The sequence below is a fragment of the Rhinoderma darwinii genome, chromosome 3, assembly GCF_050947455.1.
Source record: "Rhinoderma darwinii isolate aRhiDar2 chromosome 3, aRhiDar2.hap1, whole genome shotgun sequence".
Classification (NCBI taxonomy): Eukaryota; Metazoa; Chordata; class Amphibia; order Anura; family Rhinodermatidae; genus Rhinoderma; species Rhinoderma darwinii.
In genome coordinates, this window is record NC_134689.1 from 14,927,217 (window position 1) to 14,952,970 (window position 25,754).

General features: G+C 45.8%; 1 protein-coding gene across 3 annotated transcripts; it reads left to right on the forward strand.

The window, feature by feature from the left end:
• Nucleotides 1–989: 989 nt before the first annotated feature.
• LOC142748763 (patatin-like phospholipase domain-containing protein 2) lies at nt 990–24,965 on the forward strand. Of its 3 annotated transcripts, none has more exons than XM_075855997.1 (9): nt 990–1,282; nt 18,811–19,043; nt 19,635–19,700; nt 20,356–20,565; nt 20,846–20,906; nt 22,071–22,226; nt 23,076–23,208; nt 23,302–23,415; nt 24,069–24,965. In XM_075855997.1, the coding sequence occupies exons 1-9, from the start codon at nt 1,096–1,098 to the stop codon at nt 24,337–24,339; spliced, it is 1,431 nt and encodes a 476-aa protein (XP_075712112.1). In that variant the 5' UTR covers nt 990–1,095; the 3' UTR covers nt 24,340–24,965. The 3 variants fall into 3 exon arrangements, with proteins under 3 accessions (XP_075712112.1, XP_075712110.1, XP_075712113.1); XM_075855995.1 differs by having other exon boundaries at nt 991–1,282; nt 22,041–22,226; XM_075855998.1 differs by lacking the exon at nt 990–1,282 and adding an exon at nt 2,162–2,411 and having other exon boundaries at nt 22,041–22,226.
• Nucleotides 24,966–25,754: the final 789 nt, after the last annotated feature.

The window sequence follows — 25,754 nt, forward strand, 5'->3', positions numbered from 1 at the left end:
TGATGACCTATACGGTGGATAGGTCATCAGTTGTCAGAAGGTGTAAAATCCCTTTAACAACTGTTAACACTTGGGGGGGGGGGGGTGTCCCTACACAGACTGACGATGTCCAATCAGTGCTGACAGAGCGAGACCGTGTAGGAACAGGAGAAATGGTTACACCCAGTTGTCAATTTATTCATAAATTTGTAGGAGGAATAACAGAGGAACGGTAAAATTCAAAGTTCTAATAAAAGATTCTCCAGAATTATTATTTCATGGCGTGTACAAGTATTTACTAAAACAGATGTGTCAGGAGAGGCCATCTTTAACTCAATGTTGATCACAGTGCTGACAAAGAAGGGGGGGGGGGGTTCCCTTTGTAACGTCTCTATTAGAGACCCCCAAGGCAGTCCAGTATTATTGCCTGTAAGAGCATACCTGCAGGTATTAATGTCACGTCATATATATATATAGACATACAGCATTATGTTATATTTAAAGAAAAAGCTAAATAATTAAAAGTTAATGATACTTTAAAAAATAAGCCGTACAAGAGTTATCACGCCTATTAAAGTAACAGTGAGTGACATTAAAAAAAAACAACAATGGAGGAATTCCTTTTTTAGCCATTCCAACATTATCAAAAATTCCTATAAAATATCCTTAAACGATACAAAAAAAAAATTACAACTATTAGTTATGGCTACACAAAAACTTTCCTTCAGTGTTAAATTTGCAAGAATTCTGTAATAATAAAAACTAAGTTCTTAAAGGGAGTTTCTTTTCTTTTCTTATTTTTTTTACATGAAGCTTCTTCTTTTCTGACTACTTGTCGGACTGGTGATCGTCACGTGATCTCACGGATTCAAGCAAGTCCCGGTGACGTCACTGGAAGGAATTCCTAGTGCGCAGGGCAGAGGCCGGTCTCGCTATTCGTACTCTGATTGGCTGCGGAAGTTGTAAAGGAACGCCTTTATGGGCGGAGTCATTTTGTCCGTCATCCTTCCCTTTAAATAATATGCTCTTGCTGTCTCCGGCGTTCGGCCGTCATGTCATTCCAGTGATCGCTACTGGCAGCGGCTCCAGCGTCATTGTCCTCCGTGCACCGCCGTGATGTTCGACCGGGAGAGGGGCTGGAACCTGTCCTTCGCCGGCTGCGGCTTTCTCGGCGTCTATCATGTCGGGGTGTCCAGCTGCCTGCAGGAGAAGGCGCCTTATCTAATCACCGAGGCCACCAAGATCTATGGAGCGTCCGCCGGAGCCCTGAACGCTGCTGCGCTGGTGTGTGGATGTTGTCTGGGTGAGTCCTCATCGTGGTCCTCTACCTGCTGATCTCCTCCACTCCTGTAACATAGCGGGACCTCCACCTATATCACAGTCCTCAGGTCACCCCAACAATGTATACTAGAGACCCACACACGGGGCAGGCATTTACATAAGAGCCCTGCACCCAGACATTAAGCACCTTGTATGTATAATGTCCCCCACTGAGCAACATGTGTGTATATATATCTATGAGCACCCACACTAAGCAGCTCCCTCACCCACACATTGGGCACCTATGTATAGCAGATCACCCACTGAGCAGCCTATGTATAGCAGATCACCCACTGAGCAGCCTATGTATAGCAGATCACCCACTGAGCAGCCTATGTATAGCAGATCACCCACTGAGCAGCCTATGTATAGCAGATCACCCACTGAGCAGCCTATGTATAGCAGATCACCCGCTGAGCAGCCTATGTATAGCGGATCACCCGCTGAGCACCCTATGTATAGCGGATCACCCAGGGGCGGACATACCGCATGTGCAGCCGGTGCAGCTGCACAAGGGCCCCGCGTGGGAAGGGGGCCCGTTCCTCTGCTGGCCGACTCAGTTCTCAGCTGCGCGATGCTGAGGACTGAGACAGAGGCCCGTGGACAGTAGCTGCGAGCCAGTGGCGTAACTACCACAGTAGCAGCAGTAGCAGCTGCTACGGGGCCCGGGGCATGGGGGGGCCCGTGTCGCCCTGACAGTCAGGCACATTACATTATATGCCACTGCCAGGCCTGGAGGCACGGGCCCCCTCATGCCTAGTAGTAGCATCACGAGTCACGAACATCACGAGTCACTAACATTACACTAGGCATCCGGGGGGGGGGCCCGGTGACAGCCACGGGGGGGGGGGGGGGGGTGTCCGGGGGCACGGTGATATTCACTGCACACTGTGCACTCCACTGATAGTCCTCCCACACACAGTGGAAGAGGACATGGTAGGAGGAGCGCTCAGGCAGGGGAGAGGACAGGGGGCGGAGCTAAACGACCGACGCGAGACTTAGGGCGGAGGACAGTACAGTCAGGAGCCAAGGACTGCCGGAGTAAAGTCAGGACTGCCGGAGTACTAGCATCCCATAGGACGGGCGGAGGACGTGCAGACTGCAGAGGACAGGTACATGATGTACATCAAATAAAAAAGTTCATTTGAGAAGGGAAAAGTTTTTAGGTAGAAAAATCTGCCTCATAATTCCTTCCGGAATTTTGAGGCATATTTTGAACACTTCCCGCGTTTTTGTTGCGTTTTTTGGTGACGTTTTTCGGCCTTCGGGCCGTGGGCAGAAAAACGCAGCAAAAAATGCATTTTCTGCCTGCCATTGTTGTCAATGGGAAGTTGGAGACAGAAACGTCCGAAGAAAGGGCATTAGGCTATGTTTACACTGAGTATTTTGACGAGTTTTTTGACGCGGAAACCGCGTCGCAAAACTCGTCAAAAACTGACAGAAAATGCCTCCCATTGATTTCAATGGGAGGCGTCGGCGTCTTTTTCCCGCGAGCAGTAAAACTGCCTCGCGGGAAAAAGAAGTGACATGCCCTATCTTCGGGTGTTTACACCTCTGACCTCCCATTGACTTCAATGGGAGGCAGAGAAAGCGTATTTCGCGGTGTTTTATGCCCGCAGCGGTCAATGGCCGCGGGCCAAAAACGCCGCAAGAATCGGCGTGCAGGCAGAGGAAAATCTGCCTCAAACTTCCAAACGGAACTTTGAGGCAGATATTCCTCCTGCAAAATACTCTGTGTGAACATAGCCTAACGCTTCTTTTTCCCGCAGGCGTTTTTTATGGTTTTCAATAGGAGGCACTTTCTGACGTTTTTTGCCATGGTTTTCGCGTAAAAAAACTCAGTGTGAACTCCCCCTAACATAGTGGCGTAACTACCGCTATAGCAGCCGTAGCGGCTGCTACGGGGCCCGCGGCATGAGGGGGCCCGTGTCGCCCGCCGGCACGGGCCCCCACCATGGCCGGAGGCTCCGCTAGCTGCCGCTATGGCTGCTACAGCGCAACACCACTGAACACTACGGCAGAGCAGGGAGGTATCTCCCCGCTCTGCCATTAAACATAAGACATGTATCCCCTCTCCACAGGATCTCCACAGGACATGTATCCCCTCTCCACAGGATATACACAGGACAGGGGATACATGTGTGATCGCTGGCATTGATAGGGAGAACGGGGGACTGAAAGTCCCCTGAAGTTCTCCATCACAAACCTCGGACTTCCGGGGTCTGTGTCGGCAGCTCCGTAGAAATTAATGGAGCGCCGGTCGCGCTTGTGCGCATGCGTGACCAGCGCTCCTTTCATTTTTCTTGAGCTGCCGACACAGACGCCGGAAGTCAGAGGTTAGTCATGGAGAACTTCAGGGGACTTTCAGTCCCCCGTTCTCCCTATCGCTGCCAGCGATCACACATGTATCCCCTGTCCTGTGTATATCCTGAGGAGAGGGGATACATGTCTTTTGTCTTTTCACACTGTAGGTCGCATTTTTTGGGGGGGTTGGGGCTGTATGGCGTTCCCTACAGGGGGGGCTGTATAGCGTTCCCTACAGGGGGGCTGTATGGTGGTCCCTACAGGGGGGGCTGTATGGCGTTCCCTACAGGGGGGACTGTATGGCGTTCCCTACAGGGGGGCTGTATGGCGGTCCCTACAGGGGGGGGGCTGTATGGAGTTCCCTACAGGGGGGCTGTATGGCGTTCCCTACAGACCCCCCCTGTAGGGAACCCCATACAGACCCCCTGTAGATAACGCCATACAGACCCCCCTGTAGGGAAAGCTATACAGACCCCCCCCCCTGTAGATAACACCATACAGTCCCCCCTGTAGATAACGCCATACAGCCCCCCTGTAGATAACGTCATACAGCCCCCCTGTAGATAACGCCATACAGCCCCCCTGTAGATAACGCCATACAACCCCCCCTGTAGATAACGCCATACAGTCCCCCCTGTAGATAACGCCATACAGTCCCCCCTGTAGATAACGCCATACAGTCCCCCCTGTAGATAACGCCATACAGTCCCCCCTGTAGATAACGCCATACAGACCCCCCTGTAGATAACGCCATACAGTCCCCCCTGTAGATAACGCCATACAGTCCCCCCTGTAGATAACGCCATACAGTCCCCCCTGTAGATAACGCCATACAGTCCCCCCTGTAGATAACGCCATACAGTCCCCCCTGTAGATAACGCCATACAGTCCCCCCTGTAGATAACGCCATACAGTCCCCCCTGTAGATAACGCCATACAGCCCCCTCTGTAGATAACGCCATACAGCCCCCCCTGTAGATAGCGCCATACAGCCCCCCCTGTAGATAGCGCCATACAGTCCCCCCTGTAGATAACGCCATACAGCCCCCTTTGTAGATAGCGCCATACAGCCCCCTCTGTAGATATCCTCATTGGTGTGCTGCTGAGGACAGTAGTTCCACAGCAAATCGCTGTTGAGGGCATTGATTGGCTGCAGCGGTCATGTGCCATCGACCGCGCGTCACCACAGCAGCTTTGTAAACACAGAAAGGGATAGGGGCTGCGGAGGGGGAACGGAGGCGCCGGAGGAGGTGAGTATAGGTTTTTCATTTTCTTTGCCCACATTTAGGGACTTAGTTTAGATAAGAATTTAACCCGGAAAAAAATGTGTTACTTGTGTTCTAAACTGGTAATAAAATGTACAATATAAATCTTCCTTCATAATTTTTATTAGTAAGGTTTATTTTTATATGCATATATATGTTTAGGTAACTTTGTCGGTATTGGGGGGGGGGGCGGGGGGCCCTGGCACATTATCTGCACAGGGGCCTTTTGCAGTCTGTGTCCGCCACTGGGATCACCCACTGAGCACCCTATGTATAGCAGATCACCCACTGAGCACCCTATGTATAGCAGATCACCCGCTGAGCACCCTATGTATAGCAGATCACCCGCTGAGCACCCTATGTATAGCAGATCACCCGCTGAGCACCCTATGTATAGCAGATCACCCGCTGAGCACCCTATGTATAGCAGATCACCCGCTGAGCACCCTATGTATAGCAGATCACCCGCTGAGCACCCTATGTATAGCAGATCGCCCACTGAGCACCCTATGTATAGCAGATCGCCCACTGAGCACCCTATGTATAGCAGATCGCCCACTGAGCACCATCTGTATAGCAGATCACCCAGGGCCGCCATCAGGGGGGGACTGGGGGTACTGCAGTGAGGGGCCCGGGCATAAATTAAAAAAAAAGGGGCCCGCACTCTGCCGCTGGAATTAATATACTCACGGCAGTGTGGCTCGTACGATTTCATTTCGGTGAAAGGAACAGGTCCCATCACGAAGCAGGGGCCCGTTCATTACATCAGAATAAAACCGTAAGGGCCCGCTGGAGAGTGACATGTGCCTGCCCCTCCTCCTCCGCAACAGCGTGACAGCGTGTGGGGTGGAGACATCACAGCAGCGGGAGTTATGAGCTCAGCCTCTGAGGATACGTCCAGCAGCAGCAGTCGTCGTCTTCTTCTTCAGACACAGTGAGTACTAAGTTATGTCTGTGTCCGGCTGCTGCTGCCCGGAGCCTCCTGAAAAAATCTCCTCCTGCCCCCATAGAAAGTAAATATCTTACCCACGTCTGTATTATGTTAACACTGCAGCATAGGATTGTATCAGCTCTGCGGCTCTTATCTCCCGTCCTGTGTAACATGTGGCAATAAACCTGTCTTCTCCCTCTGTTTACACAGGACAGGAGAAAAGAGCCTTCGTGGAGCTGATAGTGATACAATCCTATGCTGCAGTGTGAACTAATACAGACGTGGGGAAGATTTTTGCTTTCTATGGGGATGGGGTAGAGTTAGATGATAATGGGGGCAGGGAGATGATAATGGGGGCAGGGAGATGATAATGGAGGCAGGGAGATGATAATGGGACAGTGAGATGATAATGGGGCAGGGAGATGATAATGGGGGCAGGGAGATGATAATGGGGCAGATAGATGATAATGGGGGCAGGGAGATGATAATGGGGGCAGGGAGATGATAATGGGGGCAGGGAGATGATAATGAGGGCAGGGAGATGATAATGGGGGCAGGCAGATGATAATGGGACAGTGAGATGATAATGGGACAGTGAGATGATAATGGGGCAGGGAGATGATAATGGGGGCAGGGAGATGATAATGGGGGCAGGGAGATGATAATGGGGGCAGGGAGATGATAATGGGGGCAGGGAGATGATAATGGGGGCAGGGAGATGATAATGGGGGCAGGGAGATGATAATGGGGCAGGGAGATGATAATGGGGCAGGGAGATGATAATGGGGGCAGATAGATGATAATGGGGCAGGGAGATGATAATGGGGCAGGGAGATGATAATGGGGGCAGGGAGATGATAATGGGGCAGTGAGATGATAATGGGGCAGATAGATGATAATGGGGGCAGATAGATGATAATGGGGGCAGGGAGATGATAATGGGGGCAGGGAGATGATAATGGGGGCAGGAAGATGATAATGGGGGTAGAGTTAGATGATAATGGGGGCAGGGAGATGATAATGAGGGCAGGGAGATGATAATGGGGCAGGGAGATGATAATGGGGCAGGGAGATGATAATGGGGCAGGGAGATGATAATGGGGGCAGGGAGATGATAATGGGGGCAGGGAGATGATAATGGGGGCAGGGAGATGATAATGGGGCAGGGAGATGATAATGAGGGCAGGGAGATGATAATGGGGCAGGGAGATGATAATGGGGGCAGATAGATGATAATGGGGGCAGGGAGATGATAATGGGGGCAGGGAGATGATAATGGGGCAGTGAGATGGCATTGGGTAGGGAGGGAAATGATGCTAGAGTGGGAAGGAGATAATAATGGAGGGCGGATGGCACTTGAGTAGGGATGCACGATGCATCAAAACTTCGATACGGTTTCGATACCGTGCACCCCCAAACGGTTCAATACCGTTATTTCATGTATTTCAATACTAAGCTGTGCGGCCGCACAGCTCAATATTGTAATACATGAATGTATGAGAGCGGAGCTGCGGCTGTGTAACACAGTCACGGCCCTGCTCCGTAGTCCTGACATGTGCGCGCCGCCAGGATTATGTGATGCGGCCAGCGCTGCACTAATGAGCGGCGGCACTGAAAACAGAACATGGCGGGCGCACTACAAAACACCCCCACATCTTCTGTCTTCAGTGCCTGAACCGCCGCTCATTAGTGCAGCGCCGCCCGCATCACCTCGTGCTGACCGCGTGCGGGGCGGGGCAATGGTTGTATTACACAGCCGCAGTCCCACTCTATAAAGGCAGAGATCAAAGAAACCTCTCATCTCTGTTGCTATTCCCCTGAATGCTGCGATCAAAGCTGACTGCAGCATTCAGGGGAAAATAAGAAGGGGGGATGCCCCTTGGATCACGTCACAGGAATCCCTGTGACGCGATTGAGGGACATACCATATATGGGCAGACAGCCCAAGGTCCAATGAAGGACCCCAGGGCTGTCTTACCATATTTCCTGTTAGGGCATACTCAGGTCTGTCCTAACAACTGCCTGTGTACTATCCGTATATAGATATATACCAGTACATTAAAGTTTCAAAAAGAAAGTAAAAACATAAAGTAATGTTAAATTTAAAAAAAATACACATACACCTTTTTTACAAAACACATTAAAATAAGTCTCAATACATAAAATATTCACATTCAGTATTGGCGCGCCCGTAATAACCTGCACAACAATTTTTTTGCATCATTTATGATGTGTACGTTGTAAAAAATAAAATAAAAACTTCTTTCACTTATTAATGTGAGGCACGAGGTATTATGAATTTTGAACCTCCATATGCCTCACATTAATAGTAATTAACCCCATCATGTACCTTACACATTAACCCTTTATAATTGAGGAACATGATGGGGTTAATTACTATTAATGTGAGGCACATGGAGGTTAAATTTACCATCACACCTCGCGCCTCACATAAGAAATGGAAGAACTGTTTTTTTTTTTTATTACTGTTGGCAAAGTATCGCTTTGTTATCGAAATCGCAATGCTACACAAAGCATCGGTACCGAAGTCCAAATTCTGGTATCGTGACATCCCTCCACTGGAGGAGGCATTATACAATGGGGGGGGGGGGGGGTGGGTAATAATTGGGTGAAAAGTGATGATATCTGAAGGGAGGGGAGAAATTATACATGGGGAGGGGTAGAGGAAGGAGAGAGTATACCTGGGTAGGGGGAGAAAGCTTATACCGGAGGCATAGTTAGCAACAGTCCTGAATTTGCAGGGACTGTCCTGAATCTAAAGAGGCAGTCCCGGCAAATTACTGTCCCAGACGTGTCTCAGCCACTGCCATATTCAATTGTATCTGCGTCCACAGGATGCAGATACGATTGAATACTATGGCAGAGCAGGAAAGTATCAGCTTCCTGCTCTGCCATTCACCCATCCAGGAGCGGAATCCCCGGCCAGAGAGTTGCCGACACTCTGGTCGGGCATTCCTCTCCTAGAGGTAGCCCCTGAGGTCACTGTCCATATATGGACAGTGAGGTCAGGGTCTCCTCCTGGACTGGAATCCCCTGTAGAGAGTGCCACACACTCCCCTGTAGTTAGCGCCGAACATACCCCCTGTAGATAGCGCCACACACACACTCCCCTGTAGATAGTGTCACACACTGCCCCCTGTAGATAGCACCACACAATCCCATGTAGATAGCGCCACACAATCCCATGTAGATAGCGCCACACCCACCCTGTAGATAGCGCCACACACCCCCCCCTGTAGATAGCGCCTCACCCACCCCTGCAGATAGCGCCACACACAGCCCCCTGTAGATAGCGCTACACACAGATAACGTGTGTGCAGCGTGTGAAGAGAATGCAAAAGCATCATCCAGACATGCCCGTGGCGGTGGGAGATCTTAGGGACTACATTTTGGTGAGTGACTCTGCTGTGTATAGGGCTTCAGTGCAATGATTTTTGTTTATATTGCCCTCCTACACCCTGACAGATTGTACACACACACACACACACACACATACACACACACTCACTTTCCCTTTTTGCCCCCCACAGAGCCGCTGTCTCTTGTCTCTTCCTTGTCACTCCACAGAGCCCCTGTGAGGTTGCGTCTCCCCCCTGGCTACCACTGCTACCTTCAGTTCTCCCAGCCCTGGCACTTAGTTTCTCCCCTTTGCCCTCCGACATCCACCTCCTGTCTCTGCCCTGCTCCTCCAAAGAGTTTTCTTTTTAATGTGCCCTACCTCCCGCCCCTTTACATTTCACACCCCCCTCCTAATAACGAGGGGGAAAACCAACCCAAGAAAATATGATCGACTACAGCACAAATGTAGAGAAAAATACAAATGATTCTTTATTGGAATAAAAACATGAGACAGATAAAAATGGAACTAGGGGATGAGTCACACAGTAAAAAAGGACGTCTGATCAGTCAAACATGCCAGGTATGGATATTGTGTCCACGTATTGTGTAATAGCAAAATAGGAGTAAATGCATGTAGTCATATAAAGAGCCGTGTCTAATGGAAAACAGCACGGATATAATCAAGGTACATCAGATGACAACAGCACAAATCGCAGAGAGGTAAAAAGCAGATGCCGATAGCTGTGGTAATTACAAAATACGTATATACCATCAATAATGATTACAACTAGTTACCAATGTAATGTGCACCAAGTAGTGCCAGAAAGTGCTTCAAATCAGAAGATGACCATAAATGATGAACATAATGGAGCTATGCTTGCTACACAGGACAGAAAAGATAACACTACATACCAGTGGACATGATGGAAACAGGGATGAAACATACCTGTTTCCATCATGTCCACTGGTATGTAGTGTTATCTTTTCTGTCCTGTGTAGCAAGCATAGCTCCATTATGTTCATCATTTATGGTCATCTTCTGATTTGAAGCACTTTCTGGCACTACTTGGTGCACATTACATTGGTAACTAGTTGTAATTATTATTGATGGTATATACGTATTTTGTAATTACCACAGCTATCGGCATCTGCTTTTTACCTCTCTGCGATTTGTGCTGTTGTCATCTGATGTACCTTGATTATATCCGTGCTGTTTTCCATTAGACACGGCTCTTTATATGACTACATGCATTTACTCCTATTTTGCTATTACACAATACGTGGACACAATATCCATACCTGGCATGTTTGACTGATCAGACGTCCTTTTTTACTGTGTGACTCATCCCCTAGTTCCATTTTTATCTGTCTCATGTTTTTATTCCAATAAAGAATCATTTGTATTTTTCTCTACATTTGTGCTGTAGTCGATCATATTTTCTTGGGTTGGTTTTCTGTCAATTTCTGATCGACGCACCAAGTATATCTTGGTTACTTCGTAGGATTCAATATATAGTGCATCTATTATGGCCAGTAATGTTGTCTCATAGTTCATTTTGTTGATACTTTCTAGCACTATTTTCCATTGCATCCTATGTGTTGGTATTTTATCGGTCTTGTAATAACGAGGGGGGCGGGGGCCCAGACTCATTGGCAGTATGGGGCCCAGAAATTCCTGATGGCAGCCCTGAGATCACCCGCTGAGCACCATCTGTATAGCAGAGCACCATCTGTATAGCAGATCGCCCGCTGAGCACCCTATGTATAGCAGATGTTACAAAGTTATGTCTGTTAATGGTAAAGTTGCGTGATGATGATGGCTGCTGTTCATTCTCCCATAGGGGTTCTCACCCAGCTTTTTAGCGTCCCTTGTTATGCACAATACCATATCTGTCCCATATTACGGCATAACCAGACAACGTTGCCGTTCAGGAGTCTGGAAAAGTTGAGTGACGATCTGTAGGGGCTGTTTTGTTGTCTATTAGAGACTTTTATTTACTTGGGATTTTTTTGAGATTAGAAAAACATGGCTGCTTTCTTCCAGTAACAGCGCCACTCTTGTCCATGGCAGTATCTGGTATTGCAGCTCAGCCCCATTCTCTTCTTTTCTCCCATTACTCACTGCTCTGATTATTGTACCAGCCTGTTTCTAGTGAAGCGGCGTGAAGATATTTGTCTTCCCAGAATTACTCATAATTACGCTGCAGTTTCACGTTGAATGAATTGATGACTTCCTTATAAACTATTCTTAGATCAGACGTCCGTATCCTGAACTTCCAGCTGCCGGCCATCGATCGAGTCTGGAAAATCTATGTACAACTTGTGGCGTGACCGTGCCGCCAAATCACCCAGTGATATTTCTGAGGCGGGAGCTCTGTAATGCCTCACACCTCGGGAGATTGATGGCGCTGACGTTCCTCTAGGTCCGGTCAGTGGTCACATTCATATCCACAATTAGTAGCCAGTGCAGCGATGTTACATACTGGACCATGAATCACGTACGTTGTGTACAGTATTGTCACGTGTGCGCTGTACGTGCCGGATGACTTGTCAGGACAGAGTCTTGTAGCTAAATATATCACCTCACCCATCTCAGCTTCGTTGCCTTTAGGGCTCATTCAGACGAGCGTGTGACTCGTCCGTGTGACAGCCGTTAAAACAAAGGCCGTCACACGGACACGTGTATTTCAATGGGGCCGTTCTCGCAGCCGTTGTTTCAACGGAATGTGTGAAGGGTCCGTGGATAAACAGGACATGTCTTATATTCTTGGTTTTCACGCATCCCTCCATAGTCTCTAGTCTATAAGGGATCCGTGATAACGCGTTCCGCACGGGTGCACTTGAGTTTGCACACGCTCATCTGAATGTAGCCTTAGGCCTAATTCACACGAGCGCGTTAAACGTCCGTGGGACGGCTGTTGAAACAGCGGCTGTCCCACGGACCGATGTAATTCAATGTGGCCGTTCACACGGCCGTTGTTTCAACAAACCGTGTGAAGGGTCTGTGCGAAAATAGGACATGTCCTATCTTTTCACGCATCACGCATCCCTCCATAGACTCAACTATGGGGGATGCATGACATCGCTTCCTGCAGCGCTGGGCACGGATTCACCTCGGACGTGAAAAACCACAGTTTTTCACGTCCGAGATGCGCAGCGCTAGTGTGAATCAGGTCTTAGTCTGGGCTGTTTTATGTCTGGTTGGTGGCTTAGGACCTGTTCACATGAGCATTTGGGTTCCGTTCAACCTTTCCGCCACGGGAATCGATAAACGGAAACGATCGCTTCCGTTTCACTGTGTTTTTGTTTCCGTTCCATAAAGTTTCAGTTTGTGTTTTTTTTCACTGAAACAATAGCGTGGTCGACAGTACTTTTGTTTTTCGTGAAAAAAAACAAAAAACTGCAACTTTGCAGAAATGAAACAGACTGAAGCATTAGTGAACCGAGCCTGATATATAATTTTAGAATAAAAAATATTTATTTGATTCTTAATATGAAATTTATAATGAATACCGTAATTTATTTAATACACTTGATGCTTGTTTTAGTGTAAGGGCTCATTCACACGAACGTGAACAACTTCCGTGTGCTGCGCGTGGAAATCACACGCATCACACAGACCCATTCACACAATCAGGAGTTTTCATGCAGCGAGAGTCTGCGTTGCGTGAAACTCACTGCATGTCCTATATTGGTACGTTTTCTTGCACCTACGCGCCCATTGAAGTCAATGGGCGCGTGAAAACCACACGCCGCACACAATGCACATCAGTGTGCGGTGCGTAATTTGCGCATCAATTCGATTGAAAAGAATAATTTAAAAAAAAGATGTGCTTCACGAGTGCGTGAATAACTCTCGCCCCTCGCAAAGCACACTGATGTATAACGCAACACACACGGACCGGATTCACACACGGTTTTGACGCACGTGAATCTGATACGCTCGTGTGAATGTAGCCTAAATTGTAATTAGTATTTTTATAATCGAAAGTTTTTATAAATTTTTTTATTTTTTTTTACATTCCCTAACCATTTACAATTCTGTACTGCCATTTCTATATAAAATATATATATATAGTAATAATAAAAATGTTTTATTATTAAAATGTTACTATTCGGCTACAATCACACGACCGGGTTTCCCAGGTGTCTGAATAAGCCCTAATAATATTTTACTATAATTATTATTTTTAGATTTAATTACAATTTAAGTTTTTACTATCATTTTAATTTATTTTTTATTATTCCTTGAAGTGATTATTTTATTATCACTATAAATATTAAAAATATATTTCTATTAATTTTGCTGTGAGATAGATATATATATTTGTGTGTGTCCGTCCAGGACCCTTCCTCAGAAGTTGTTCCTTTTGCTCACAGTTTGATGCCCAGGATCGTGGTATTTTGGGGCAGGGCTGTGATTGGTCGGTGGTGGGCTGACTGGTGGGTGGGTAGTCCCTGCCCCGTCTGAGGGGTTACTGCTGGTCAATATTCTGCACTATCCCGTATCTATGGAAATGACAAACATAAATCTAGAACAAAGGTTCCTGGGTCACTCCCGTTCACGCAGAATGTTTGCATTGCAGAAATCTATATCTATAGTCAATTATATACAAACACAAGTCATCCGGGCGCAGAGGTCGGCTTTGGAATAAATAAACTTTGACAAGTTTGTCTCTTTTAGAACTTCCACTCTTATTATCCGTTACAATTTTGAGATATATATATGAAACCGCCACGATCGCTAAAACGAAGTTGAAGAAGCGCTCAGGTGCTCCATGTGACGCTTCGTTTCTAATCAGCTTTTCTCGGAAAGCCGAGTGAGCGGTCCACGGGCTCATAGACTTTCTATTGGGCCTGTGCACCGCTTGCTCGGCTTTCCGATGAAAGGCGATCAGAAATGAAGAGGCGCAGCGCTCACCCGCGCGCGTCTGCAGTTTCGTTTTAGCGATTGGGTGGGGGTCTCAGTGCTCGGACCCCCACCGATCAAAACTTCTGACATGTCACTGACATGTTAAAAGTTTAGTTACACTTTGAATGAAAATGTATATTATATTGTCTTTCAGGTTGTTAAAAAAAAAGTTGTTGGCTGATGGTTTCTTACCTTTGCCCCTAGATAGTGCGGACTATGTAAGATTGGTGATCCGTCGCTTGTTTACTTGACATTTTTACACAGACTTCCAAATTTGAACTTGGTTTCTGGGTTCATCCAACATTTCACCATCCCTGAAGCACAAGTGAAATAAGGATAGTGACCTGATTGTGTCCCACGGGGCGGGTTGTTTGGTCTCACTGAGGCCCCATACACACAACCGTCAAAATTCTCCGCAATTATGGACCCATTCGGTTCTATTGGTCGTGGACACCTTTCCGTGTTTCTACAGATAGGTGTCCGTGCCACAGAACTGTACCGCAAAAGATAGAACGTGTCCTATCTTTTGTGGTTTATGGGCTGTGCGCCCATACTTTTATGGGAGCACGGGCTGAAAATCCGGATGGCTGTCCCCCGGCCATGCCCGCAAATGCCTAAGACTTTTATAAAGCTGACCAGTTATACTGGTTGAAGAGGAGAAACAAGGACCGCACATCCTCAATATTAATCCACAAACATGAGGTTCTTCGTTAACGTTTTGATGAATTGTATAAGCCCACTTGCCACTTCACAGCGACCTCCGATAAGTGGATTCCTACTCTATTGGTTGCAGCACCGCATTGTGGCGCCCGCCACCACCATAGTGGTGCTGCCCTTGTGGGAGGACGTGGTCCAGAGCCAAGGTGGCTTGGCCTGGCAGCAGGGGTGCTGCTGGGCCTTTGGGTTGCTCCCCCTGTGGGTGCGGTACTGTTGTGGCGGGCATCGCCATGCGGTGCTGGAACTGATAGTTAGGGACCTTCTTATCGGAGGTCGCCGTGAAGTGGCAAGTGGGCTTATACAATTTCATCAAAATGTTAACTAAGAACCTCATGTTCATTGATTAATATTGTGGCTGTGCGGTCCTTAGTTTCTCCTCTTCAAAGTGTGTGTGTGTGGGTGGGTGTGGGGGGGTGTGGGTTCGCACACACAGAGTCTCTTGCTCTGGAGGACCCGGCATGTCTGTACATTTTAATAGACACCATGTAATACTTTATTTCACCTGTGGAGGCGCTTCAGGGAAATTGAAGACTTGCTGCCAGGTTAACCTACAGTGTTCATTGTTGTGCTGCTGGGACCCCCAGTGATCTATTTATTGTCAGTTGACCCCTGTAACAAACCAGAAGGGATTGTCTTCTGTGGAGTTTTTGGCAATGTAGCCTTGTTTACAGAGTCAGACTAGAATGCCTTAAGACCACCAGATAAGCAAGAGCCCACCATCTAGCTATACAAAACAGGTGCATGTCCCCTTTAATCAGATTGTAAACGCTGCTGGATCTCATGGGCCCTGTTGGGCAAGGGTATATTATCATGTCAAGGCCTTGGCCCACTTGAGGATAATCCTGTCTTCTGGTGAGCCAGTCCAACCCTGCGTACTTGGGGTCCTTTTACACTGGCCAATTAGGGCTGTGCCTATCAATGTAACAGCTCGTTGATCGGCGCTCGTTTGCTCCTTTCACAAGGATCAGTGATCAGTAATTCATGAGGATGATCGATCATTACTCCGATCGCTCGTCCCCATGCATTTCTATCATGGCGGCAGCACATCGTTGTTTACATAGGGAGATATGCTGCTAAAAATGATATTTTCTGCGGCATAAACTATACGATCAGCCGATGAACGAGCGTTTGATCGTTTTATCGGTTGATCGTTGCCCTGTTTACTCAGGACAGTGATTGGGAACAAGCGTACATATGCATGGTCGTTTGTCCGATCATTGGTCCGTGTAATAGGGCCTTTAATCTGTTACTGCTTTTCAATAGCTTTTTATGACCTATCCGTTTAACGGATGCCGCTGTTAAGCATTCATCACAGCCTATGCTGTGATTGGCTGAGAAGTATGGGCTGATCTGTTGACCTGTGGGCTCGTCTTCTCAGGTTACTAGAGGTCGTGTAGATCAGATCTGACCCAGTAGAGAATCGTCAGCAGCGCGCAGTTATCTGCTAGTGTGAACGTTCACTACTGAACGCTGATTATTATATTCTAAATCTAAGAAAATGGTTAATGTGTCCGATAAGTTATAACTGACGTGATATAGGGGGTAAAGGTGACCCTGTGATGTGGAGATTATCTTATCTACCTGCCAATTATTCGATAATATTCAGGGTGCTGGAAATTTATAGTGTGTGGGGGTTGGCTTGTTTTTTTCCTTTTTTTTTTTTTCTTCTTTTCTGTTGTCCAGTCAGTAAAAAAATAAAAATATATATTTTTTATATATATAATAAATGCACACATGCGTGATAAAAAAAATTATATTATAAAAAAGATTTATTTATTTGTATTATATATATGTGTGTGTGTGTGTGTGTGTGTGTGTGTGTGTGTGTGTGTGTATATATATATATATATATATATATATATATATATATATATATAAAAAAAGAAAAAGTTTATATAATATTTTTTTTTTATCATGCATGTGTGCATTTATTTTTTAGAGGATAAGCTTTGCAAGTTCCAAGTGCTTGCCCATGACAGAGAAGGCAAAATGTCCCCTGATTATATGCCCTTTGTGTACTTACCAATTTAAGTTCTTCCACATTCTGTTTGTGAACACCTAAAATGCCCACTTTTGGGGCAAATGTCAATAAACCCGCCGCTTTTTGCAGTCCGGTTCATGGGATTGCCATTCCAAATTTTAGACTGCTGGAAAGTAGGACTTTGCCAACTTTCTACGTGTGCTATATCACAGATTTTTACATAGAATGGTTAAGGGGTTAGTGACAATATTCTTGGTGATCTAGAGGTTGATTGTCTGGTTGTTTTAGGGCAAGGATTAGAAACCTTTGGCAATCCAACTGTTGTGAAACTACAACTCCCAGCATGCCCTGTCAGCCTTCGTCTGGCATAATAAAGTCTAGCTGTCGGGCATGCTGGGAGTTGTAGTTTCATAACCGCCGAAATGCTGAATGTTGCTGACCCCTAGTCTAGAGTGATGACGGGTTTAATATTGATATTGTTTATGATTGTTTAGGGATTAACACCTAATATTCCTGGTGGGGTTGGAATAGTGAAGGATGGTGGTAGTGTAAGGGAGGAAAGAACTCTATTATATTGATACAAGGCTCCTCTGTTAACACAACCATCCATTTTAAATGATCAAATTCTGTCTACCTGCAGCTGCCACTAGAGGGAGCTCACTGCATAGTGCTTGATACAGCTCCCATAGAACTCCAATAATATATCCGTATGCAGCAAGCTCCCCCTAGTGGCGGCAGAAAGGAATTGTATAACTCTACTAAAGGTTTCCTTTTGAACTGCTCAGAGGGATATGTAATTTTCCTTTCTAAGAAGAAATGTTATAGGGATTATTCATGTATTGTTTCAGACAAGAAGACCCAATTCAATAAAATCTTGTGACTTATGACCCGCGTGTTTCATCAAGACGCAACGGTCATAGAACATTAATTATAACCGTATGAGAAAAAATAATAACTTAGTCGCATGTTCTCTTTGATCTGCCGTGTGCTCCGCTGTTATGGGGTTTGTTTCCCTGTGACTCCATGTTCCACTCCACCAGTTCTCTTCATAATTTATAAATGTCTCGCTCTGTCCTTACACGCAAATTATATTCTCACAAGGTCGGACGTGAAGTCTGTTTTTGTCTCCATTAAGACGTCAATGGGGAACATCACATCAGTAAATGCATCTTAACATGGCAACTACTTTATTACAGAAGACCTTAGACAGAAATGATAGGGTTAAAGGTCCTATAATCCGGAATATGAATGTCCGTAAATCCCTATAAAAACTTATCATGAACTTTTTAACATGTTAGAGGTTGTCATTGGTGGGATTCTAGATACTGAGAACCCCCTACGATTACTGGCACAGAGGGGCTACTACAAACTACGGAGCGGCACGGCCTTTCGACTCTCGTGAAGATGGGCCGTAAACGTAATACTTTAGGCCTCATGCACACAGCCATAAGGGGTTTTTACTGTCCGCAAAAACGGATCTGCAAATACGGATGTACATCTGTAGCTGTCCAGAACTGGGGAGGTGCCCGTAGACTTCTATGGGAAATCCGTGCCGGAATTGCGGACAAGAATAGGACATCTATATTTTGCGGATCATTTCTATGGCCCGGACACACATCCGGAAAGGTGTCTGTGGCCTATAGAGCTGAATGTCATCCATAATTACGGCTAAAAACCACGTCCGTGTTCATGGGGCCTAAGCTAGTGATGATGTATGATGCTCCGCGGAGTGCCCCGGTCTCTACATGGTCGGGGAGGGGTGTTTCACTCTCGGCAGACGGCTGATATTTTAGGTGTATGGCCACCTATTTTAGGTGTATGGCCAGCTTTACAACCTGTGTGAGATCTGCCGAATTCCAACATATATTACTGTTGGGGATTAATTAGATAAATGGAAAACTGTTGAGATGAAAAATGAAGAATATGTAAAAATTTAAAGGCTTCCTCAACGGTGCAAAAAGACCAGGGCTCCTGTACCAATAGTGACGCGTAGAGAAAGTTCTGCAGGTTTTGTATCTGAACATTATCTTTGTCTTTGCAGCGGAATGTTGTTCGGATGTGATGGAAGTGGCTAAGGAGGCCAGGAAGAGGAATCTGGGACCGTTACATCCTTCCTTTAACTTGGTCAAGATCCTGAAGAACGGACTCTACAGAAACCTCCCGGAAAACGCACATGAGCTGGCGTCCGGCAAACTGTGCGTATCCCTGACTCGGGTCTCAGATGGAGAGAACGTGCTGGTGTCTGACTTCGGCTCAAAAGAGGAGCTAATTCAGGTAACGTGACTGTTAATACAGTTAATGCGTTTTTACGGCGGAAAATGGTGCGGAAATTTCTGCGTTTTTCCCAATGTATGGAGATGGAGACATCTCCTCTGAAAAACGCAGGAATTTTGTAAACTTTCCATAGCAGGAATTGACCTGCTGGGATCCAAAATATACGGTTAGGTGTGGACGAGCCCTTACAATGCTTTGTCTCCTATAGCAGACAGTAGTGGGGGAGGGCTCCTGCTGCAGCCAGTTGCATTACAGAGGTCTTGTTAGACTTCTGCAGTACATAAACTGTTCCCTCCTTTTTAGCACTGGCATTCAGGCATAAAATGGAACCTGGAACATGAGGATGACCTCCGAAAGTGTCAACAGGGAGCATTGCCTTTATGACTTGAGACAACATTGCTGAGCCTCTATCAGTTAAATAGGAAATATTCCTAGTCTTGTCAGATTTGGTGACCTTGTATGGAGCCCTCTCCCAGAGTGTGTGCCTCACGGTCAATGTGGACGTGACTGAGTGTGATTACTGACGTATTTTTATTTTATTTTTTTTAAAATAATTTTATCCACCTGAATGTTTTTTTACCTTTCCCATAGGCCTTAATATGCAGCGCCTTTGTCCCAATTTACTGTGGAATCATCCCTCCAACATTCAGAGGTGTGGTAAGTGCCTTTTCTGAAAAGGATTAAAGCTAAATTAGGTTTAATAAAACTTAAAGGGATATGGCCAAATATTTGCTGAAGGGCTTATATAGTTATAGTAAAGCCCTGATTAAACAACCCCCCATCCAACCTTAGGCCAGGATCACACACACTGTTTACATGCAGTTTTTAGCTCAGTTTTGTGGATCCACTTCTGCTCAAAATTGAGCCAAAAACGACATCAAAACTGTGTGTGTGATCCTGGCCTTAAAATGAAGGCTGCAACATAAGGGTTGTTGAAAATTAGAAAAAAGTTCCTACTGTGTTTTCCCCAGAAACCGCGCCACTCCTATCCATGGTCTTTGCATGGTAATACAGCTCCTCGCCAGTGGATGTGGCTGAACTGCAATACCAAACACAGCCTGTGGACAGGAGTGGCGCTGTTTCAGAGAAAACAAAACTATTTTTATTTCTATTAATCCTCTCTCGACTACCCACGGTCTTTTGACGGCGGGCGGTGCAGGTCCAGAATCCAAGCCAAAAGGCTTCTGAGCGTTCCAGTGAGCGCTCATTCTCGAAGCGGGAGCGAAACGGCATTTTCAACTTTTTCCCATTATGCCACTGTTTGCCCGTGTAGAAATGTAGTAGTTTTTTAGATATAATTTTTTATTTTCAGCGTTATGTTGATGGTGGAATTAGTAATAATTTGCCTGAATACGAGTTGAAGAACACGATCACAATCTCTCCGTTCTCTGGGGAATCTGATATCTGCCCGAGAGACAACTCCACCAACTTCCACGAGCTGAGGGTGACCAACACAAGCATCCAATTCAGCCTGGGGAATCTTTACCGACTTACCCGCGCCCTCTTTCCACCTGAGCCTAAAGTAAGAAATGAAGTCTCTTATCTTCTACAACTTCTCTCTGTCTTAGACTCGTATGGTCCGGACTCCCGTAACTTGATGTGGTCTTCTATTGAGGGTCACCTGTTTGGGGGCAAGTCTCTAGAATTTGTTTAATCTTCTCCTTCCCTGTGGCCGATTGATGCACGTTTTTATACTTGTTCGTTCTTGACGGGACTGGTGCGGCCCGGCATCTCTTAGGCGTGACCCTGGTGTCCGCCATACTTGTTCACCTCACTTCATGGTCCTGATATTGTCTTCACAGGTTCTTGGAGAGATGTGTCAACAGGGCTACAATGATGCACTACGATTCCTAAAAGAGAACAGTATGTTTTTTTGTTTTGTTTTTTTATTTCGCGTGCGTGTAAAAAAATAAAAATAATTAAAAAATCTGACTCCACCCTTACTGCGGACATGTAGCGGTGCGGCATATTTGTTTAATGTGTGCTCTACTTATATCGGATCTGGTTACATACATACCTGTCCAGCCTTGTATAGCGCCTTATGTGTCCCTGCTGACGGGGGCGCCACCACTGGACCGGAGTTTTGTGACCGACAAGAATCTTAATATTAATTGGATAGTTGTATTATTTACACGTTGTAGTGCACTGTAGTTCGATATGTTGGTATTATTCGAGCGCCATATGACAATATTAACTAAGAGAGGATCTGTCCCCTCTACTGACATGTCTGTTTAAGTAAATACTTGTATTCCTCATAATATAACAATTCGGCATTTCGCCGTTCCCCTGTTATTCCTCCTAGTATTTTATTAATAAATTGACAACTGGGCGTTACCATTCCCCTTCTCAAAGGGGCGTGTCCCTGCACTGTCTCACTCTGTCAGCACTGATTGCTCTGTGTCTGTCTATGTAGGGACACACCCCCAATTGGTAACACCCAGTTGTCAATTTATATATAAATTTCTAGGAGGAATAACAGCGGAACGGCACAACGCAGAGTTCTGAGAAAAGATGCTCCAGAATTGTTGTTTCATGGGGAATAGAAGTATGTACTAAAACACAGGTCAGGAGAGGACGGTTCCTCTATAATCATTGTATGGCACTTCTACATCTCGCTGTACAGTATGGTGCTAGCTGCTCTGTATAGCATTGTCTATGACATGGTCTTAAAGTGATATTGTCACGGTATGGCACTGTTAGGCACCATACTATACGCCGCCGATGTATGTGTATGCACACAGCGCCTCCTATAGATATAGAAGGGACATGCCGTGGCCTAGCAGCAGTTATCAGTCTGTCGTAACTCCATGTTAGGAGTTGTAGTTTCGTAACAACCAGGGAGTCACAGGTAGGAGACCGTTGCCGTAGATTATATTTGATGAACCTGGGAATAGAAATGGACATGTCACTACTTTTCAAGGGTTTCAATGCATTTAAAGTGAAATTACAAACCTTTTCCTCTTTTTAGATGTAATTATTATTATTATTTTTTTTTAGACGTTTTACTTTCGCCCGTGCCTCTCACAGATCTACAGCTAAAGCCGACAGGTTCATCATCTCTCTGCAGCAGCCCGGAGTGTACTGTGAAGAAGAAGAAATGTGATGAGACAACGCTAGTGAGAAAAGTGTGCTGGCCTCTAGATCCGAGGATAATAGAAAAACTGCCACCTACTTTGCGCAAAGGTAATGGTGCCCCCGTCCATGAGAATGTATTTCCCCAATCCAGTTTTTGGCGCAAGAATTAGAAGCCATGACCATGGTCACCAATGTGACTGTTTGTGGCTTTACTAGTAATATTGCGTTGTTATGAATGTTGGCTCGGTCAACATTTTCCTTGTAGATGCTCCACCCCGGAGACCGTAAAGGTGTTTTCCATAAAGTTTAATCACTGCTTAACGTCTTCAACCTTTTTTTTACCCCCCCCCCAATATATCAATGATTTCAAGATCTCTGCTTGCTGTCAGTGAATCTGAAAAATCTTTTTTCACCGGAGGTTGAAAAACTGTCCTGATCATGTCCGCCGGACACATTTACAGGGCTCTTACAGTGTGTCATTTAAGTAATTTTATCCATTTAAAGTAAATAATGAAGGTTCCTATTCAATAACTGCAAGCAGAGATCTTAATGTATGAGGAATTGATGCAGAAACTTTATTGGAAAATTGTTTAACTTTACATTATACGATTAACTTTTTGTTTGCTGAAACCGTAATACCCCTTTAAGAACTTGCAGAACAGATAATAATGCTAAATAATGTGCAGCGATTTCTTGGCATCGATCAGTGATTTACAGGAAGGGGTGGAGCTTCTACTAAAGGATAATGGGGACTAATGGTGTTCAAGCATTCTTGTCCTGATTGGGGGGGTGGGTTGTCCCACCTTGGATCATTATCTTATTAGTCATTTAGGACATATCCATGCTAAAGATGGGAATACCCCTTTAAGATGCTATCGCAGCAGGTATCCTAGTATCTAATATAGCAGAATACTGTAAAGTTTAATTAATTTTATTATACTTTTTTTTTTTTTTTAGCCTTACAAGAAGCGTGCAAGGAGAAAGGAGGACTCTACAATCAGATCACCAGTCTGCTGCCGGTGCGGGTGGCGTCGTATATGGCTCTGCCTTGTACTCTGCCTGTGGAATCTGCATATTCTATGGCTCTAAGGTGAGATCTTGGGAGGCGCCAAACTCTCAGCAGAAATCACCGCTAACGGGAATAACACGGATATGCTTATATACTCGTTGTATCCCTGGACAGGTTGGTAGACTGGTTCCCAGATATCCCGGATGACGTTCGTTGGATGCAGCAGTTGATGCGCTCGGTGGCTGGAACGGTCTATTACCAGACGAGGAAAAGGCTGCTCCCGACAAGGTATTTCAATACTTTTGACCGTATCTGACCACAGACTTCAAGGGGATGTCCCGTTTTTTGATAACCCTTTTAGTTTAAAGGATCTCCAACAATAAGATAATTCTAGGGCTTCCATTTATGGGACCCCCCCATAGTCTGCTGATATTCTAGGCGGTAGTGGCCAGTGAGTCCTGATTTCAAATAATGAGTCCACTCTTTGTAGGGGTCTTGAACGGGGGACCACCATAAATTGCCTTCAAGGATCATTTGAAAGGGGGCTGTCTGGTTAGACCATTCCTTTTCAGATGTCCTATGGGGATATTTAGAGGTCATAGAGGATGGACCGCCTTTCTAGTCCTCCGTCTAGACCGATATCTATGCTACAAAGTGTTTTCTATAGGCTGACTCCTTGATGCAACCCACTGCAGATTGTGGACGTTCCCTTAAAGGGGTTATCCAAGGTTAGGAAAGCATATCTGCTTTCTTCCAGTGCCACAGTGTCTGGTATTGAAGCTCGGCTTTATTGAGGTGGATTGGGCTGAGCTGCAATACCACGCACAACCTGTGCACAAGTGTGGCACTATACTTGTAAGAATGCATCCATGTTTTTCTAATCTTATAAAAACTATCGATCCCATTCCATCTGTAATGTTTATATTTCTTCCGTCCTACAGACCACCAGTACGCGGTACCTTAAGGAAGTGTCTGAGCCTCCCACCTCCGTTCCTCCAGTCCTCCTGCCATCTGCCACCTTATAACTACTCTTCCATGGACCTAGAAAGTTGGGTGTTTGATTTCTCTACCCCCATATATGCGGAAGTTCAGGGCTCTGCTCTGCACATGGCGACATCTGGGTATCCCGCATGTTTCAGTGCCGATGACTCGGGAGTAGAGATGAACCTCTCCGGGGAAGACGTGGATTCTTCTACAGAAGTCAGTTTCTAGGTTTTACTAGAATTAAGGTTCATCTCACGTGGTGCTGGAATCTCAGGAGAAAATTTAAATATGTCTACATACGGGAAGGAGGACGTTTTAGAAAATCACTGTGACCCGCCTGCTAGGACCCTTTTTCTATGGTGCAAGACCCTGTCCTTAAAGTGACCACATCTTCAAGGTTTCACGTTGTAATATTGAAGGCCTTTTCCTGCTCCGGCAGTCCTATGCAATGCTTCATATCACAAACCACTCATGGAGAACATCTGTGATGTTTGCTGGGACCTGAGCGTTCTCTACAATTGTGACTCTTATGACCTGACGATGTGGATGTGTTGTGTACGGGGTAGATTGAAGCAAAAAACAGCGCCACTCTTGTGTGTGGGTTGTGTCTGGTATTGCATCTTGGCCTTATTCAATTGAATAGGACTGAGCTCCAATACCAGACCATACCCGTGGACTAGGGTGGCGCTGTTTCTCAGGAATGGGGCAGACCCTTTGTTCAATCTCGAATAATCCTATATCTTTGATTTGGCATAAAAAAAATATCCGCATTGCCCTAGAAGCACCCCTTATAGATATAAACGTTCACTTCACAATTTGCCTTGGTTTAATGATAAACTTGGTGTAAATAATAAGCTAAATAGTGTTTTAATGATCAAAGTCAAAAAGTTGTAGTTTTATTGTACAAAATATTTTTAGGACAAGTTTATTATTGCACTTTTATAACCCCAGAAAAACTCTTGACACTCGATGTGCACCAAGAAAGTTCCTGCAATGTGATGGAAATGGGTATTATGGTTAAATACATCCATGGGCAACTGGTAGCTTCTCAGCACTTGTAGCACCCAGGCCCCGACAGGATTAGAAAAACATGGCTGCTTTTTTTTACTTCAACGGAGCAGAGTTGCAATACCATAGACCATAGACATGGGCAGCTGTGGTGCGGTTTCTGGTAGGAAACAGCCATGTTTTTTAATCCCATATAAGCCCTTGAAGACCCGATACATGAGGCTCTATATAGAAGTCCGGGCATGGTAGGATTTTTTTAAATATTTTATTTTTATTTTTTTCTTCCATATAATCTACAGATTGGCCATATTGGCAGGGCCGGCGTTAGCACAAGTGCCGGGGCCTGCTACCTTTGGTGGGTGCTGACACTGCCATCACTGCATCACTGTCCATATGTGGAAAGTGATGTCAGGAGGAGAGGAGTCCCAGGCAGAGCGCTATAAGCGGCGCTGCTTCAGAACTCCGTCTCTGGAGAAGCCCCTGACATCACTGTCCATATATGACAACAATGTCTATATATGGACAGTGACGTCAGGGGCTTCTCCTGAAGCGGAATCCCCAGCCAGAGCGTCGGCAATGCTTTGGCTGTGGATTCCACTCCTAGAGGGAACCCCAAAGGTGCTACCTACAGGGAG